The 21,655-nt window shown below is 33.8% G+C and overlaps 1 protein-coding gene across 1 annotated transcript; it reads right to left on the reverse strand.

Annotated features, from left to right (window-relative positions):
• Positions 1 to 12,437: 12,437 nt before the first annotated feature.
• Positions 12,438 to 20,389, reverse strand: LOC111046921 (kelch-like protein 6). The gene is made up of 5 exons (XM_039421833.1): positions 19,381 to 20,389; positions 18,257 to 18,365; positions 17,043 to 17,164; positions 15,838 to 16,044; positions 12,438 to 13,710 (listed from the first exon to the last, which is right to left on the reverse strand). Exons 1-5 carry the CDS (start codon positions 20,339 to 20,341, stop codon positions 13,439 to 13,441), a joined length of 1,671 nt encoding a protein of 556 aa, XP_039277767.1. The 5' UTR covers positions 20,342 to 20,389; the 3' UTR covers positions 12,438 to 13,438.
• Positions 20,390 to 21,655: the final 1,266 nt, after the last annotated feature.

Genomic DNA, 21,655 nt, shown 5'->3' on the forward strand with positions numbered 1-21,655 from the left:
TCAATTTCTATGAGTGTTCTGAATCTCGTTTCATAGGTATTAATTTTTATTTCTCGTGTTAAGGTGAAATAAGTCTCGTTAATAGCTCTCATACAATAATTTGGACTTTTGTTTGAAAGTTTTGATGGGCTAATATTATTATTATTGATATAATAAAAGTATTGTTTTAATAATTAATTATTATCATTAATATAATAATAGTATTGTTTTGGTAATCAATAAATATTTTTATTTTCACAAACTCTGTATAATTTATAATGGTGAATGTGAAACAGCTGCATCAAAGAAATTATCTCAAAAACATATGTTTGAGAAAACCATAGTTTTGAACTTCGTTTTCCTGATGCAATGTATAAGCCTACACGTGGCATGTAGGTATTATTAATTTCTCAGCTAGAACAGTTTTTTGAGACTGCTAAATAAACGTCTACAGTTTTATCAATGCTGTATCGGCAATATGGAAACGCATGCAGTTAATATGTCTTAAAATAAAGGTGTTGATATCTACATGATAATATTCTCTACCATTTTTATTAATTTAAATTTCAAAATTATTCAAGCCTTGATAGAATGATTGACTCACTGTACAGTCAGTCTAAAATTTAATATAAAATGAGGGGTGTATTTTGGCAAGCTGAACAAAAAAGTAAGGTCCTATATATGCACCTTTTTGATATTATTTCTTCAAATGAAAAATGAGTTTTGTGGGTTGTCAAAACTCCCCCTGAAAGAGAAATTTATCCTATCTTTCAGTAAAATAACAATGATTTCTGCATTGAATAACATCTATCTTGCCAACAAGAATCGAACTCTTTGTGAATTTAGATATGACCTACACTTTAGATTTATATAATTCTATTAATAAATTCAGGGAAATTGAAGAACTTTTTCCAGTTAGTTGATGAAATTGATTATCAATAGAGAAAATGATTATAATTTTATCAATACAGAATTAGTTGAATGATTATCTATGTACTGAGTTCTTGGTCAACAATAATTCAATATTGGTATTTATCCAATCATTATTTTTTCAGAAGTTATTTCATTTGAATTAGAAAATATTTATAAGCTCCTATCAATTTATCAATCGTAACAATGAATTCTTCAAAACATGAATTTAATCAAATAAAAAATTGCCGATACTTCTGTATTCATGTTCGCATGTTTCCACTTATGATGGATAGCAAAAATATTGTGGAGCAAACTGTAATCAATGTCTGTAAAATGGATAATAAATAAATTATTAGCCCCCCTATTAAAATTTCTGTCCCGAAACGAGCGAGCACAGAAACGCATCGGATACTTTCAAGCAAGTAAGGTACTCTAAGGTACACTCTTCTAAGGACGGTATGCAGATATTCGGTTTAAACGGAGAAATGTCAGCTGTTCGTTTAAATCTCCGAATGAAAAACTTTATTGACCGAGCGAAGTGAGGTCTAAGATTCAAGTCGACGGTTTTGCATTTCTCTTTATGTTTATACTTATGTTTTTATGTTCCGCATTTACAGCGAAACGCAGTAATAGATTTTCATGAAATTTGACAGGTATGTTCCTTTTTGAATTTCGCGTCGACGTATACATACAGTTTTTAGAAATTTTGCATTTTAAGGATAATCGAAAAGGAAAAGGAGTCTCCTTTGAACGCCAATATTACCGTAAAAACAGACTTTAGAATTATTCATCATAAATCAGCTGTCTAGTGGACTATAATGCTACCCGTTCAAAAACATCGAACATCTTGAAAATGTATCTTTCCATCAACGTTGTAGACAGTTGCAGCCAGACCTGATAACAGCGCTCACACTCGCATTCCGGGACGACACGTCACGGTACGATAGGACAGAAAGCTCTATGTTTATTTAGGATTTTTTCTAGACATTTTAAATTTATAAATTATTTATTAATTTTTTAGAAAACATAACAACAGGTCAATGTAACTTACTGAGCGCGAGGTCTACTGTTCACAGAACTACTAGAAGTGATAGATGCAACCTTATCTACAAGTAAACGTGGTTATCGTAAAACATAGATGGTGAATAAATGGCTCTAAGTTTAGCAATCCTAGTTTGTAAGGGTGAAGAGTGGATACCGGTAGTTCTAGAGTTCATAGTACATAATCGTATAACTGCAGATTTACACTAGTAATATATATTATTTAGTGGAAATTATAGAAAAGAGATACTACAAATGCTTTATTTCTAATGCCTACTATTTCGATGCCTGGCTTATGACTAGCCGAAAAAGCGGCTTGAACACCATTTAAGAAGGACTATGGAGAGGGGTGGAGACTAGAGAGGCACCAGTTTGATTAATCGGTCTGTTCGCACAGATAGCGTGATGCTGCTACCCAATTAATCAACTGAGCCATCTTATTATTATGTTATCTTTCGACTATATTGTCTATTAAATTGATACTTTTTATTCTAATTATATGGGCTTGCAGGTGATTCTTTATAGAGCTTCCAATTAGCAGGTTCCATTTCCCTGCAATAAATCGTTTGAATGCTTGATACAATGTAATCGTCTTTTTGAAAATTTGAGCTATTGAATATTCTTACAAAACAACAGTAGTTACAATTATTATAGCCCAGAGCTAAAAAATATTCTGAAGTAATCCATGTCCAATTCAATTGAAAATTATGAATTATAAATCTCACAATACGGAGAAACTCATTATTGATTAAGAAAATTAATTAATTGAGATTTAACTTGGGATATATTATGAGAATAAGAATTTATTTGAACGAATGTTCATTTATTGCATTTTGTACTGAATGATAACTTGAAAGCTACGATAGTTGGGGTTATATTTCGATGGGAAAGGTAAGCTACTACTCGTACCCGAGTAGTATATTGATTGAGTATTGATATTCTCGGGTATGCTTTTTCTATGATAAAATTATTGACAATATGGGATTTCCAGAAAAGAATGAATTTGAAAATGAATGAAAAATAGTCGGGTAGTACAACTAGGAAGTTATTGGCACTATTTCAACCGAATGAGAAATTTCTCGGAAACAACGTCTTATCATAGAGAAACAATAGCGTAAGTAGATATCCTATGGTATAGGGAATTTATTTCGCAACTTTTACTGTTATCTCAAGCCGATTACTGTCAATTTTTACTGTTTCGTTGGGGTGAGAGTGTAGGAACGGCACAATTTGAGAGACTAACAGCGTCACACAGCTGCATGGGAAAGAACTACGTGAACTATCGGCATGGGATAAAAGTAAAAGTTGCGACATAAACGCCCCATACCATGGGATATCTACTTACGCTATCGTTTCTCTATGGTCTTATTAACTAAAAAACATAAAAATATGTTTAATGTCTTATTAAAACATAAGAAATATGTTTAATGTCTTATTAAAACATAAGAAATATGTTTAATGTCTTATTAAAACATAAAAATATGTTTAATGTCTTATTAAAACATAGTTTTTTCAAAGTTTGGAATTTTCAAATTATTTGCAATTAATTCAATTCAATTTAGAAGATTTTGTTTATTTAAAAATGATTTTTGTGTGTATGGATTGTAAATTGAGTGTGTAATTGAAGAATTTTGAAGTGACACTTAACCTAGCTACATTTGGACTGATGTATAAATTAGAATTGGAACCGTTTTGGGCGAAAGTTATCCTGTGGTACTTTTCTGTAAGTTGTGTAATTCTGAATGATTGAATAAATAAATAAATTCACAACTCCATCAACAGAGCTGTTGTAGGAAGTGCAGGAAGATCCAAACAGAAGAAGATATTTTACTAGGTATCACTTTGAGGCCCAACACATGAGTTGTTTTTCAACACATGCACGCACCATCTTAACACATTTTCTTGTCTTCTTGACAGCATATAAGTCGTGGAGTAAGTAGCTGGCAACACCTGATTATGATAGATGAGGGGCAATTATTTTTTCACAACGAGCCAAGTTCAAAAAGAAGAGGCTGTAACTGAGCAGTTTGAAGATAGTGGGAGAAGTGACGTGGAAGGAGAAAAAAGAACCGAATAGAAAGAGAGGACTGATGGCAAGGGGTAAGGGGTCTTGGCTTAATGGATGAGTTGAAAATTCAGTAACCATCCTTTTTGCACAAACACCACCTGAGGCTGCTTTTTGCATTGACAGCTCGCCTCTTATCACTTGTTTGCCACTGTTTTTGTTATTTTTTCACATCACTCCTTCAAGAATATGTCAGAGATATTCAGTTTTTAAATTTGGCTGCAAAAAGTGTTGAATATTGGATAATGCAATGCAAATGAGAATGAGAGCAGAGAATAGTAGGAGTGATTATTATCTAAACTGACTTGATGCTTAATATAATTGGGAAGGAAATACATTAAGAGGTGGACTGGACCTGATGCAGTGTACCACATCAAGCAAGATGAGTTATAATAAATTATTTATTTATATTTAACAATGCACAAATCAAATACATGATTAGAAAAAGACCAATAGGCCTAGCCCAAAACTGTTCCCTTTCCAAATTTTTCTATAGTAGTAAGTAAATGTCTAAAAGGTAGGTTATGTTGCTTCACTTTGAATCAAATTCCGAGTCCAAAAATATACATACCAAAATTTAGAATTTAATTAAATTCTTAATATGATATTATTTTATTAATATTTTTATTCAATTCTTAATATAATTTAATTGAATAATTAATTTTAAATTAATTTTTATTCAATTTATAAAATATCTTCATCCAATTGTAAAGTATCTCAAGTTTTTGAAAAGAAATAGTTTTATTTATGGAGGATGATAACTTAGGTCTCATTATGTTTATGTTTTTGAAGGGACGGATTCAAAGATTCAAAGGACCTCACAATTTCTGTGTCCTTTACAAGGTCCAGGAGTTTTTTCCCTATACTAACATCCCATTCCTCACCTGGTTACTTGCAGCCAAACAGAGTCCTTATTCTAGCCCCAAGTTTTTCGCAATCCACTATGATAATTATGCTCTAGGTCTCCTTAAGATCTAGTACATATGGAACAATAAACGATAAGGCAATTCGGTTTTGTAGTTAGTCCATCTATACCACAGTGCTGTTTTTGTAACAATAAAGTTTCCGATATGCAATGTTCCGGGGGGGGGGATATTCAGAAGGGGGTTCGCCCCCTGGGGAACTTTTTAAATCTAGTCACAGAAATTTTGTTTTAAATCTATTTAGGAACAAGGAGACAATTTAAAATGTTAATAGTTCGAAAGAAAAACATTAAAAATTGTTTTGATTCGAGAGGTGCCCTACCGACGTTGCGGCGTATCATCACAAAAAGATTACTGGTCTCTACTATAGTGTATAGTCTATATACCAGTATGTAAAATAGTACTATGTATTAGTATGAAAGTCTAAATACTAGTATGTAACTAGTATATAGTTAGTATTTGCCTAAGCACACTAAAATGAACATCCCACACATCCTGAAAATGATGGAGGGTTGAATATTTCATGAAAGGATATGAGATCCCTAAACAACAAGGAACAAGTTTCTTTATTCTCAAGGATTACATCAGTCTCTAAAGTTTGCCAAACAGAGGTAGGTAGAACTATTTTCATGTGGAATATTACTACTTATTCACCAAAATCTATTTGTCTATTCAGAATACTTCCACACTGGAACAAAAATTAATAATCATATAATTTATACAATTCTGGAAACATTTCAATGAATTGGACACTGTTATTAAGGACTATGACGACTAAATTTTGTGTGAATAAACCATCCAAGTAGAAAAAAGATAACATAAATGTTTTCCTTAGAAACGTTTGCTCTTGTAATCATTTGATATTGGCATTACAATTCATGAATAGGAGAATAGATGATACTCCATCAAAGACATAGGCTGCCTTTGTAAAAATGATAACTAGCTGTGTGAATAATCTTTTATAAAGTTTTTTGACTGTAAATCTTCCTGACGTTATTCAACTGTATGGAAATTTTCTTTATCATTGTTGAATAAAATGAATATTCTATTCTATTCTGATTAACTTCAAACTGTTAATTAACAAAGCCTGGCAAAACTGAAGTGTCACGTTCTGGCAAAGAGTAATACACATCACGATTTTCACGGGTGATTTATTGCTACAATATTTAAATTTATTCATTACTCGAATGTGTCAAATCAATTCACACTGTTTAAATGAGTGGAGAAAAGTTTGATTTGACACATTCGAGTAATGAATAAATTTAAATATTTTAATAATAAATCATCATGGTTCATGAACTTATCAATTTTACTTTTTTAATCTTTTGAGTAAATAATAGAAATGACAAATAAATCAAACAGATGAATACTTGGAAGACTCACATAGAATATGTCTTACTTTATTGATGAGATTCGGTAAAGAAATCGCTTTAAATCTGGTATCTTTAGAGATCTGGTCCATAACAAATACATCTTTTCTAAGAACAAGAGGTACTTGAATAAATTCCAAGTTCTTCAGTCTGGTACAATTATCATTAAAACGATTGGTGATATTTTCAGTGCATTGCATGTGAGTAGCATCACCGCCTTCTTTCAAAAGCGTGACAAATAGATCTGCAGGAACTTTATTGGTCCAATCAAGCTTCCTAAGGTTGTTTATAAGTGGGGCTCCTCTCTCAGTGGTGGAGATTTGCGGGGAAAACGATGATTTAAAGGGACAGACGATTGGCAAACGACCCAGCTTCCTCCAAATAGGCACAGAGTCTGGTTCCCAATCACTGTAATCATACACTATTGCACACTCTGTCAAATTGATCACATCCAGAACAACTTGGTCCAATATTTGTTTCACAATTTTCAGATTGCAGTCACGAGACTCGTCAATCATCTTCTTGCAGTTCATGTCCTCATCTGTAACAATCACACAACGATTGTATCTTAATGATAATGCTTTGCCAAAACCAAGTGCAGGATCCTCATCTTTGCACAGCTGCGTGAGAAACGATCGATAATCGAATCTTCCATCTTCTGTTTCGAAAATCAAGAACAAAACTTTCGCCATGCGATCGACTTGATTACTACCGAACCATAAACTGTTGTTGTTAGCGAACTCCTCGTATGATATAACACCCAACTGTTGTGAATCTATTCTCAAGAATTGCCTATACTGCATAATAAGTTCTTCCTTGGAAGGGAATTCCTGTAATGTACCAAACAACAGAAAATCCCTCCAATCAACAGTTCCATTTTCATCAGATATTGACTCCAGTACGTTATAGATATGTTTTCTAGACAAACCACACCAATTATCAGGTAGCATTCCTATGGATTTTTTGTGATTCCAGTCATCCAAGAGGAATGAAAGACTTTTTACATTTATTTTTCCACTAGGAGCAAGTATTTTAAAGTGAACCACCATTTTTTCAATTTGTGCCAGCGTGAAATATTCAGATGAACTGATTATTGATCCTGATACTTGTCCATCTCCTATAGAACTACAAAGGTTCTTCTTGAAGTAGAACTCATTGCCGATGAATTCGAAACCACCTGAGAAACAACAGTTTCCAATATGAGCTCTGTCAATTAGTGCACTGAAGTTAGAACAGCAACTATTATCCTGTAGAAAGCACTCCTTAACCAGAGAGCTCAAGTCGACGTGTAATCCCTTAGCTCTGTCATTTATACTTATCAGATCGGAGAAAACTTTTCTTGTAATAAGATTTAACCTGAAAACAATTCTCTGTGCTTCATAATCTGTTGCAGCGCTCCACTCATTGAGCAAGGCAGTTGTTTTACTGACAGGAAGCGAGAAAATACTGGTAGATTTGGCCAATTCTAGTTCGATTTTTTTCCTCAACTTATTGATCAGCTTTGCCATTCCTTGTGCTGTGCTAATGAGAAGATCAGATTTTTTCATAACAAAACCTTCAATTGACTTGTCATCTGTCCAGTCAGGCTTGTCATTATAAGATTTACTGGCGAGCAATTCTTCAAACTCTTTGTCAAAGAACAAAATGGGTTGATCTTTGACTTTCAATACTGCCAAGTAATAGTACTGCAGTATAATAAGTGTATCGATGTACCTTTTCATCTCAACATTCATTAAAGTGGCAAATTTATTCCATAGACTCTTCATAAGCTCAACAACTGTTGTAAAATCACCCAGAAATTTAGCAATTATTTCTTCAGCATCTTTCCTCTTCAAATCAGATAGATTCCAGAGCTTGAAAAGTAGCTTGGATGTTAATGTATCACAATCAATTACATTTATCATTGGACTTGTTTGATTTAAATTGCATGCTTTTTCATTAAGTTTTCCTGTAAATTTCTCCAACTCTAAATTCCTCTCTTTGTTGTTGGACAATACATTTTTCACTTTTTCATTCACATAGTTGTAATAAAGATTAACTGTTTCTTCTATTTGGTGAAATTTAGAGAATATCTTCTCCAAAGAATCCATGTATGATGTTTCAGTTAATCGCCAAAACTGTTTCAGAGTCTGCTTCATATCATTGTTTAAAGAAGAAGCAACTGGATCCCAGTTTACATCACCAGGTTTCAAATTTCGGCTGTGATTCACAGATGAATTGGTTTTTTGATCCGAGAGAAAAGGGTCCTCTTCAGGAGCCTTTTTCTGTGAATTCTTTTTGCTCTTTTTCTTACTGGCAGGCCGACCAACATCTAAGCTCAAAGCCAATGCATTTTCATCAATAACACATTCAAAATTTTCCTCTGCAACAGCACTGTCGATGATGGCATGAGCCAAATTGATAATTCCTTGCTTATCTATTTTTTCGTACTGGAATTTCTGGATGATTCCTAATTTTTTGAAATGGGTTTCCATCATACTGCTCCTACTCCCTTTACGTTCATTTGCCCGCGCCTCTTGGGTTTGATTTTCATTTTGAAGCATTGTTATGTATTTAGTAATGAACTTGTGTTGACCATATTGGCATTGGCTGGATGGGTCTAGAACCAATGAAGAGCAATGTGGGCGTGTTCCGAGCACCAGTTCACTTGAATTGTTCAGTGAGTCTGCTTGGAAGGTGTTTCTCAAGTTTTCTGAATTATCTTTTTTCGGAAATGTATTATTCCTTCCGGAATTTCCAGCAAGATAATTCTCAAAAAAGCATGTTTCCTCGACACTTGATGGGAAGTTCACAACCACCCACCCTCTCATTCTATTTTGGTGGAATTTTATATTTGGTGCTTGATAATAATTCTTGGTTACAATAATTGATATTATCAAGTTCCTTACATTTCTTATTGATTGTATTCCAAACCTGATTCATAATATTATTATTCAACTTAGTTTTCATATCATTTCGTCCTGCTTCTTTTGCCAGCTTGTTCTTAATCAAACTTGTATATGCTTTTGTTTTTGAGTAATTTAATTCATCTTTTTTTCTCAATTTATCTAGTACTGTTTCTGTGCAATTTTTATGAAAATATGATATTTGTGATTCACAATTACTCCCACCCATTCCTGCTACAAAATAATTGTTTGTATCAAAGCTTTGAACATCGATGTCTGTATTCGACTTATAATTCCAATCTTTCTGTTGAAAACTACTATGATATTTTGATGGTGGACTAATCTTAATATGTTTCTCACACCAATTTCTGTACTCTTCGTATCTTTTTGTGATGTCTCCAAGTTGTTTTCTGTGATTTATTTTATTAAGAGATAAGTACAACTGATACATAATTTGCATACTGGTAGTGCCTTTACCTGCTATTAGTTCATCTATAGTTTCCAAATTAAAATCAATACCAAGAAGCTTCAACCAGTAACTCAGCTTGATAAGGTTAGAAAAATATTCCTCTTTTTCAGCACACGTTTTTATTTCATTCAAAATATTATCGTTGATGACTTTACATCTACATAAAATTCTTGCGATCAACTCTCCGTTTTCAAATAAATTCGTCAAGTGTTTTTGGGTTACTTCTAACTTCAGATCATCATTCAACCAATCTAGAATTATGCTCTTCATTGTCCTAATTCAAGATTTATTGAAAGTATCAATCAAATGGTTTTAGAGTTTTTAGACTGTTTAGAATAATTAAGGAATATTTTATAGAGCAATCAGTATTTTTTATTAGGGGTTTTCAGTTTCAGACTTTCAAGATGAAGTTCTTAATTTGTAAATATTTTCCAAATAGAAAAACTTTTTGCAAAACTACAAAAATTTTTAAATATTAACCCATAAAACACTAAATTAACCTCTATTTGAATACAAGTAAACAACATTCAGCTGTTATAAACGATTATATCGATAGCATATTACATACTGCAGATATGCAGCCAAAGTTTCCGGTGACTATTATCAAATCTCAAATGGAGATAGACATTACTTAAATACGGCTGACTTCATGAACTTTCAAGTGTTGCCAATAATTGTTTCAAGTATCATAAAAAATCCCAGTTCTCATCTGTTTCTAATAGAAATATTGTTGCCAATAACTTCAGAGAACGGAACCCTTTTGCTGAAATTGAATATGAGGTCTGAACTGACGTTTAGTAGGGAAAGATAGTATGAATGAAAAATAGTAATATGAATACAATGTAAATTCTACACATGTGACTGAAATGATGCAAGCTTAAGTACGAGGGTCATTCAATAAGTAACGAGACAAATTACTAATTTTCAAAAACGGCTAAATTGATCCATATGAAACTTTCAGGACATGAAGTTGGCAACCTTGCGATGACATCTGATCAGTTGTTCTATCGTATTTCGTAAAAATAATTGCAAATTGACCAAGTTAACAATGGCGAGTTCACTTGAGAATTGCACCGTGGAAGAACAACGTGCCTGGTCAGATTTGACTGTCATTTTGATTCTGCCTCATATTGGTGGATCCATGTTTCATAAACACGTTACAATTATTTTGAAAAAAACATTCTCCTTCAGTAGCATACCAATTTTTCAACTGTTGACTGATTTGAAGCCAGGTTTCTTAGTGAGCATCCATGAGTTGTCTAGGCACCCATCTTGCACACGTTTTGTAGTACTGCAGCTTGTTGTGAGAAATGTTATGGGCAGCTCCAACACTCCAGTTTACTTTTCCACTTATAAATCCAACAGTGATATGCCTATTGTCCAGAATAAATAAATAAATTCGTGATTCGAGAGAGGAAGTCCACACTTTGACTGGTTGTCCACTGCGTTGAATGTCACAAACTTTTTCACAGCCACTTTGGAACTGTTTTATCCATTTGTCAACGTTTGAACGATTCAAACGATGGTCTCCAAACACTTTTAATATTCTTTTGTTGATTTTACTACCTTTCTCACTTCTGTGACTAAAAATCTGATTGCATCACATTGTTCTATGTGCAATTCTCAAGCGGACTCACCATTGTTAACTGAGTCAATTTGTTATTATTTTTACGAAATACGATGGAACAACTGATCAGATTTCATCGCAAGGCTGCCAAAAAGTTTCATATGGATCAATTTAGCCGTTTTTGAAAATTAGTAATTTGACTTGTTACTTATTGAATGACCCTCGTATCTAAGTAATAGAGAATCAATTCATCAAACTGAAAAGTGAGATACCTTATTTATGTTCTGTTGACCAATGCTTCTTCTTAGTCAGAAGATAATAGAATACATGACCAACCAGAGGTTCTTAACCAGACAAGTGATGAGATAAATAAGCTGTACAATCTTTGAGTTTACTGAAACACAGAAACCACTAATATAAGTATTGGAAATTTACTGCAACAAGTCAAGAAACAGCAATATCCTTAAAATGACAGTTTGTAGAAACGAGTAGCCGATAGAAAATTATATGATACTAATGCCAATTCGATAGAATTCATAAAAAATCGGTCGTAATTTTTGAGAAAATTGTGATAGAAATTTCACAAAACCGCCATTTTTTCCGCCATCTTGAATTGAATTTTATTGAATTTCTTGTTGTCAGATCCTCATGGTATAAGGACCTCAAGTTTAAAATTTCAAGTCAATCGGTTAATTAGGAATGGAGTTATCGTGTTCACAGACAAACACATACACACACAAACCAACACCCAAAAATCATGTTTTTGGACTCAGGGGACCTTGAAACGTATAGAAAACTTGAATTTGGGGTACCTTAATTTTTTTTTGGAAAGCAATACTTTCCTTACCCATGGTAGTAGGGCAAGGAAAGTAAAAATAATTTTTGTATTGTAAAACCCATTCATTTTTCTTTTCTAAAATCCTATATTTTTTGAAAGAGATCCTGTTCTCATACGTTAATTACTTGGGATCATAGTTATTAATGTGAATAAGTGAGTGAATTAATTAAACATTGACTAGTACAATTCAATTTCGAATTTTATTCTCATTCAACAAACGATAACAATTTCAGAAAATTAACAAATTTTAGCCATAGCTTGAATATTATTTTTAAATTTCATAGGAACAAAATATTTGTATTTGTATAAATGAATAAATAAATAGAATATTTGATAGCACTTAAGCTGTATTTTATAATAGTTTGAGACTACGCAATATAACCTAGGCTATAAGTTTTCAATAGCTGCAATAGCTTGAGCAAATCTATGACGTTTTTTATCGAATACAACAACCTATAATGACCATCCTTTAATGTTCAAAGGATTCACCCCGACACATATTATTATACTGGGGTATCATAATTAGAACTAAGTTTAGTATTAGCAACTTTTGTATGTATAATATAATAATTATGTATATGTTTCGTCAATAAACTCTTCTGGTTGCTATTCATTGGCAATCAGAGGAATTATTATTAATGTTTAAAGGATACTAACACCCCACCATAAATACTTGTTAGATTGAATTCATGTCTGTATTCCACCTTTTCTATATTTTATTCCAGAACAGAAAATAACTGAATAATTAGAAAATCACGCAAAATTGTTGAATTAAGAGCTAGGAAAATTTATAGAGTAAATAGGCCTACTTGATTATCTGATAGCTGATTTGTCGGGTATTCCAAAGATTTCAACATTAGCTTCTTCATGGGTGATTCACGGGCCTATTATAAATTTGTTGGTTTATTTAGATTTGACATATAAACGGCCACGTATTATAAAAATTTCCTAGAGAACATAAATCAGTCGTAATTTCAGTTTTTGATGTTGTGTTATTACTATATCATATAATATTGGGATATACCTATCATAAATATAAAAATAAAGGAATACAGGCTATTTCAGTTTGTACTAAGTGACAAAAAAGTAGTTTCAGGACTTAACAAATTGAGTACTTGGAAGAATTATCAGTCTTGAATGGATCAGTCATTTGATACATCACTCATTTTTTGGATTTCAGGAATACTGTACCTTTTTTCTCCCTTGAATTACCTACTAGGTCAACTCCTACTGATTTTAACTAATAATTTCTAATCTAAATCACAAAAAAGAAAAGCTAATGATATCCTAGAAGGAATCGTCTCTACTTGCACTACAACTTTTATCTAATAAAGCGGTCTAAGCGTATACCTCAAGCGTAGTTCAGTAAACTGTAATGGTAATATTCCATTAGATATTTATTGGCAAAGGGAAACACCCTTCATTGGCAGTGTCAAGGCCAATAACGGTATCAGTGCACTCCCACAAGACTTTGAAAGTTTTCGTTTCAATTGAGTACATTTCCAAATTATATTTGTAGTCGGTGATGTCGTAACCGAATTTGTAGATGACATTGTTGACAAGACAAGCGTTCTTCCCTTCAATTTGGAAACGGCCCAGATGTTCTAGTTCAACGCGTTCAGAGTATGGTTTAAAGCGATAGAGATCAGGTTGCGTGTTGGCTGAAAAATACAAAATACTTCACTAGTCTCGAAAAGAGAGTCATGTATTACAATATACAATAGGTATTTAAAAGTAATGAAAGTATCTATAGAGTGACTGTAGGAGTTGAAGTAACATTAAGGTACAGCCACCCATAATACATTATTATGTACGGCCTCCTATGTTATATGTGGCTATGATTCAAGTTTTAGCCAAAAATGCAAATAATCGAGGAATTTTAGAGTGGAAGTTGAAAAATGATAAGTTTTCCCATGGAAGTTGAGCTCAAGAGTAATATCTCACAAGTATCTCAAATTAAATGCATTATTTGGAAAAAGGTGGAACAAAAAATGAATATTCTAAGCATCTTTCTGGAAAATGAAAAACTGTCAAGCGACAGAGAGAATAATCATTGATAAATTTATAGTTTTCACTCGAACTTTTAGGAAGCCCAACGGCTTATAATATTTATGTATGAAGATAGCTTGAAGAAAAATGATGAATCACAGTACATTCTCACAGGACATATTATAATGATTAAACCCCTCAAAGTGAACTTTAAATATTTAACAAACTGGTAATCTATACTTACAAAATTTGAAATTACTCTTTAATAGAAAACTCAAATTCAAATTCAAAATGTTTTATTGCCGTGAACAAATAGATGTATTGACAAAGTCATCAGGTAAACATATACATTATACATACATTTCACATAGGTATTCAAAACAAAGAAATACTATCACAGCCAACAGTCCCGCGTACTTAGTATCTTCACAGTTATATACAGTCATATTTCTAATTGGCAATAACAATATTATAATAGAGGTCAAATATTAACATGAAATATCAGCTGCCAACATCTCCTCAATCGAATAAAAAGCCCTATTTTTGAATAGTTTGGAAAGAACGATCTAGAGTTTTTATCACGGATACTTTCAGGCAGTTTATTAAATAATTTTATACCGATATATACATACATATTTTGTGTTTTGGAAAGTCGTACCCGTCCGGTATTTATTTGTTTACACTCTCTTGTAAAGTGCTGATGTACATCGCATCTTAGATCGAATTGCCTCAGATTATCTTTGACAAATGTCAGAGCTTGCAGCATAAATATACAGGGCAGAGTCAATATGCCGTTTCTTTTAAAGAATGGCCTGCAGGAATCCATTCTACCAAGATTAAAAATGGTTCGCAGAGCTCTTTTCTGACACAAAAATATGTCACTGGCACCACTTGAAATGCCCCACAATAGGGTGCCATACTGTAAATGAGAGTGGAAAAGAGCAAAAAATGCCATCAACGTTAAACTAGCACTAGTACACAATTTCAACCTCTTCAATAAGAACATTACTCTGGATAGGCGACTGCAAAGAGCTTCAGTGTGGGTACTCCAAGTGAGTTTGGAATCAAGGTTAATCCCAAGTAGTTTTACTGATTTTTTTTCACAATTTCTACTCAAACCAAACAATATAGATTCTGTTTTGCTCTCGTTCACCATAAGCTTATTTGCAGAGAACCAAATATTGGCTCTGTTGGTCATAAATGTTGTGATAGTTTTATTTATTTCAGAAGACTTATTTGAACACAGAAGCGTCGTGTATAGAGAACAGTTTTATAAGGGATGTATGAGGATAGATCATTCATATATACTATAAACAGGAAAGGACCCAGTACAGAGCCAACTCTCACACTACGTTATGACAACCCTTTTAATTTTTGTTATTTTACCTTGAATATATTATTCCCAATTCATTATGTGTTGAATATATCTTATAATATTTTTGGACATGGTTTTCCAGGAATGTTCAGCTTCCGCTAGAAACTTAGTAATCTACAAAAAAATCTGATCAAATCCTACGAGAATTTTGAGGCTTGTATGCACTATCTCGGTTTCAGTAGAGATAGATTAGCTGCTGGTTCAAACTCGGAATGAAACACATCATAATAAATTCAAACATACCAACATGTAATCGTAGATTAGCGTTAAAGGTACATGGTGCCTTTACGAATCGTCGATTCATAATTCTAAGGACCATACACATGCACCATCTACGGTTAACGCTGAAGAGATTAGATTATTTTTTCAATGAAAAAGCGATGATTTTAAAACTGAAATAGTGACGGAAAGATTTTTCACATACCAATCACGTACATCCACTCATTATCAGTCATTGCTGCCGCGACAGACAAATTGTTAGGAATGATAATGTTGTTCATTGCTATCCAAGTGTTCTCTTTCGGTCGAAACGTCACTATAATCGACCCGAAAACAAAAATTTGTTCCTTGTAGACACAGCATGCAGCTGAATACATGGCCAGAGGGAGCGGTGGGCCCAGTCGCCATGCTTCTGCAAAATCAAATACAGAATGACATTTCTCTTCTACTGAGATAACCTGATGAAATACCATTAAACACCGGTTTTTTTCAGCATTAAAAAGTGAGTAGGCTTCTTTCCCGAACTATACAAAAATAGAAGTTAGAGAGAAACAGAAAGTATTCAGTTTCTTTCAAACTGATGTTATAATGTATGCTTTAATAATATTTAATTACGTATCTACAAATGAAATGATATTCATCAAGTTTAATTAGATAGGAACACAACTTACAAAATCTTATCATAGCTTACATCAAATTTATGATCAGTTTAATATAACACGGCTTTCAGAAATGTTGTAGAATAATATAGCTATTATTGTTGCATGATAGAATAATGTGGATTCAAGACAAGTAGAACAATAAAACGTAACTTGCTGGTTTTCATAGTTTTTGTTTCCTTGAATTTTTTACATACAGAGTGAGTCATATGTATGGGAACCCTTCAATAAGTTGGAAACTCTTGTAGATATAATACTGTTACTTTCAGGATAAGTTATTGGTCGAATACTCTACCTTTTGACGCACAACTGAATTTCAACCCCTCATAATGAGGTGACTTAGGGGTTGTAACTTGAATATTTTAGAGTGTATACATATGACTCACTCTATATTTTTGATACAGTGAATTTTTTTTAAAGCAGATCCTCACATATGAGACAGCAAAACTATGTTCCAAACCACATCATGTGAATTCGTCACTTAATTAACAGATTATTTTCACACGAAGGAATCTCAACTAGTAGGCTACTGTAGTACTTGACTCTTCAGATGATTAAAATTGGATCATTATTTTTTAGGATGTTGTATGTAGAGATTCCAAGAGTCTAACTATAAATATTTTCTGTAACGAATATACTAATAATATTATGCATATTATGTTTTGGGGCTCAAACACTTCAACTTTACAAACACATGATTCTGATGACATTTTCTAATAAATGTTTGGAGGTAGCTGGAAAAACTACTTACTGGTCACCAGATTATAAATGTGGAGCGTATCTTCCACCACTCTGTGCTTCCCAACTCCTCCAATCACGTAAAGACAATCACCCTCAAAGCACAGTGCGTGGTTTCTCACTGCTTTTGGTACATTAAAAAATATTAACAGACAAGATAGCATGTAGCGCAGGTTTGAGTCCGCTAACTCTAGCTATCTAAAAAACGGCAGCCATAATATGTTTATAATCCTACTTTTCAGTTATAATAAACTCTGAGTTACACAAATTATCCGCTTGGATCGCTACTGCAGTTAACTAATGGCAGATGGTTATAGATGGGGCGTTCACAATACAGAGTTATCAAATAGCACTTTAGCTGGCTAAAACAACATTGTGAATACCCCTAATATACTAGAAATGTTTCTCATGATGTATTATTGTGAGCTATTTTGCGCATTAGTGGATGAGTTAGTAAAATAGTTTGAAGAACCCTTAATGTAAACACCCAAGTATTAGAATTTCTTTTTTGAAGTCATTCTGATCCTACAAATCATCATTCATTCTAAAACTTGAGAATTATTTTTTGAAATTTCAAGAAAAACATATTTAAAATGGTTTAGGTCAGACAGCTTCTTCTCCTTCTTCTTTTCATTTCCTCTTTTGCCATTACAGCGTAGAGGTAAAATAGCTCTCGGGGTCATTGGAGTACACGAACCCCTCCACCAACGACAAGGTGTTGTCTGACTTCCCAGGAGGGGTAGCCCAGACCATTACTCACATATTATGAAATGAGGCAAATCAAATTTATAATGAATAAAGCATAATATTACAAGTTACTTGATTAGTAAAAATAAATGGCGCTGTACCTATAGAGAGCGACTTTTACTAAGAAAAATACTATAAGAATGTTTAAGGCATAGATGTAAGAAATGATAGTTGAAAAAGTTATCAGAATCATAAAAAGATAGAGAAAATGAAAAATATAATATAACATGAAGAGACAGTGAGAAAGAAACTGAAATAAAGCAGTAGCCTACTTGGTATGCCATTTATTAAAAGGAATCAAGGACTATTTGGAAGCGCTAATGTAATTATTTATTTCAGATAATTTAATCTCCATTAGTCCAAGAATGTGATTTTCATATCCACATATAATTTAGAATAATCCGCAGGATGATTAATTTGTCATTCAATAATGGAAACAATTTACAAATGAATTAAAAATGAAAATGACTTTCGGTATACCTTGTTTCAAAAGTCCATGTTTCGCGCCAAATGTCATAGACCCAAACAGAGGTATTATGTGCGCCATATCCCATTAGGTATTCTCCACCAACAACATACAGTTTCAGGTCTAGAATCAGAGTTCGAACATAGCATAACAAAAGTCCTTGCATTATACGAGTATGATACATTGATAACACATTCATTTATATTCTTATTAAAATTGTCTTCAAACGGATGAAATGGAATCACAAAGAGAATAGGGATGTTTGCAAAATAAGGAAATTATTAAAGGTAATTAATAGCATGAGATTGCAAAATAGGTGAGATTCAGATTGTTGAAACAATTCATTTTTATATGAAACAATTCACTGACAGTGGTATTTGGTACCTTGATGATGGAATAAATAAATTTGGATTGCATGGCTTATATGGGATAGTATTAGTAGGAACTCAAGAATAGAATAGATAAGTGAGAGGAAAAAGAATAAATAAGTGACAAGCAAGAACTAAAGAAAAGGTAAAGTATATTAGAAAATTAGTAATGAAGAATCTTGAACCAAAACCTGCAATAAAATGATTGAGTTTTCTTGAAATATTCAATACAAGAGAGCATAGTATTGATAATATCCTTCAAAAATACAAGAACAATTAATGAGAATGGTGAAAAACGCACATCAATATCTAAAAGAGTTTCAAATATAGGCTATTTATATAAAGACATTTGAAAATGGTTTTCGCCCTTCATTTCCTTTCAAATCTCGTATTGAAATCATGTAGCTTATCGTATGATCGATCACCTTCCCATTGGAAAAAACATGTTTTTGACAAAATCATGTATCGGATGACCACCTTTCCATTTACGTGTATACAAAATGGAGGATCCAAGATAGCTGACCAACATTTTGAAGCCACAGAAAAGTAGTACAGTATTTTGAATTTGAGTAAGATGCCCAATAAAAACTGCAGTCAAATAAACTTGTGAGAGATTCACACATATCAAGCCGTTCCCATAATTCTCACCAACTCTGTATAGCCTATGATAATATACTACAGCTAAGTTTCTACCTGAAGAATATCCAATATTGATATTGATGATTATTAATTGATAATTATCTATGTTTTCAAGATGGAAATCAACTGACCTTTGCAAACAGTTCTGTAGCCAATCGCTTCGCACGGTCCCTCATCAATTTTCGTCAGCAGAATCTCCGGCTTCAATGCAGTGCCGTCCCAATAGAACAAAAAGGGCGACACAAGCTTTTGCTTCATGAACTTGGAAGTGGACATAGAGCTGCTGCTTTCCGACGCACACTCCTGCGATTCTAACCGTAGGTTGGCGACCACACAAGGAGCGAGAGGCAGAGTACGGGGTCCTTTCACCAACAGCTTATTAGCGGTTTCCACGGTGGTGGCATCCGTGCATGTGCAGCGCAGCGACACCGCGCGTTTGCGTTTCAGTCGCGATCCCGGCGACAGAGCTTCGTCTTCCCCAGCCGCCGAACTACACTGCTTGTTCAACACACACGCCTCACAGTCACCTGCTCTATCCTGCTTCAACTTTATCAAATAATCAACGATCAGAACAGCTTGTGGTGTCTCCGAAATTAAACTGTAATACTTCATACTGTTCAGATCAAACTCACTACACAAACCAAACCTTACCACAGACAGCAATTCGTAAGTGTTGAATACCCTTTCTTCGAAGGCATGATTCAACCATGTACAAACGGCTTCAAAAACCTCAAATTCACTAACACTTCGCAAGTAATCGCTGTCCAAATACTTCAATAGACATTCTAGATTCATGTCCAGAAACGAATCAGTGGATCTGATTTGACTAAAGTTCCAGTAAGACATTATTTTAGTTTTCTTATAGAGGTTGGTAAGGCTCAATTTATCAGCTGTAAACATGACCTGGAGAACGTTTTCATCTGATAGCCAGTGGTTGATTATGTAGGAGATGCATTCCTCCTGTATTGATTCGAACTGGTACATGCTGGAGGCTTCAAGCAACTCGAGTACAGGAATATCCGATTTTTCGTTTGATTCATCATGAGAGAAGTCGATTTTTTGAGTTTTCAAGAATTCCAGGATCAACCGCATTGCTTGAGGATCAACACCCTGGAAAATAAGATGTTTCAATTTCAATATAGTATATTATGTTATGTTTTGAAACGACGGATTCAAGGATCCAAAGAGCCTCACACGTCAACTGAAGCTTATTGTGTGTCCCAAGTACGTTAGTTGGGATACGTTACAAGATCCAGGAGTTTTTCCCTATACTATCATCCCATTCATCACCTGGTTGATTGCAGCCAAACAGAGCCCTTCTTCTTGCCCCAAGTCTCTCACAGTCCAGTATACAGTACTGCTTACAAAGCCTACACGTCTGACTTTCATTTCTCAAGTCCAATTGTGTGGAGATGACATCTGATGTGGCAATGCCCAGTTATCGGAGCAATCAACTGCTTGACCTGACCTCTAGTCTACCCAACCTCACCAGCCAGCTGGTAAAGTGAGAGCTTGCGTCTGCTAGCAGCCTTTTGCCTGGGTGACCTTGCCATTGCTGGTGATGTAAGTCCCTGGGCCATTTAGCCTACTATTGTGTGAAAGGCAGTTATTTTACTGACGCCACAGCTTGGCTCTGGGCCAAAGAATGGCATACTGAACCCCGCTTAGCAAGCCCATCTGCACGCTCGTTATCACCTATGCCTACCAGGCCAGGTACCCAACCAAGATGCACATAGTTGCGTGTTGCAAATCTGCTGAGTGTTTTATGACTCTCCCACATGAATTTTGACTTGATTTAATTGAAGTTAAGAGCCTTGACAATCTAAGTTATGTTCTGTTTAAGTTGAGTTAAGTTCATGGCTGCCTGACAATCTGAAAAGATTACTATGTGCTTGTTGCAATAGCGTCTGGCAATGCCTATAATGGCACAAGCAGCCATGATGTCCTAAATTTCTGCCAGAAAAATAGTACAGTGTATACTATAGTATGCTCTATAGTAAAACTTTCCATGCAAAATACATACCAGATGTGAACAATTTGGTAAAACGAGAGGTGAGCGCCGTGCTTAAGATCGACCAAAGGCTTAACTTGAATAGCAACCATCTAAGTAAGCTCAATTAAGAAAATTTTAAATACTATTATAGCCTTTATTAACTTGAATTCCAGTGTAAATACCTAGCTACACTGGAAGTTTTGTTCGTTGCCAGTACCAGAACATAAAGGAATAACTAAGTCGCCCTTTAAATAAAAAATTATATAGGTAAAAATAGCACTTAAGATTTGGTAAGGTAAAATTAATTTAACATCTTATTAATAATTAGGTAATCTTAAAACTTGGTTTTAATGATATGAAATTATTATTATAGATGAATAGTTGTGTGAGTGCACCACACCAGATTTTTAATT

This window comes from Nilaparvata lugens, chromosome 2 (assembly GCF_014356525.2).
Source record: "Nilaparvata lugens isolate BPH chromosome 2, ASM1435652v1, whole genome shotgun sequence".
NCBI classification, from domain to species: domain Eukaryota; kingdom Metazoa; phylum Arthropoda; class Insecta; order Hemiptera; family Delphacidae; genus Nilaparvata; species Nilaparvata lugens.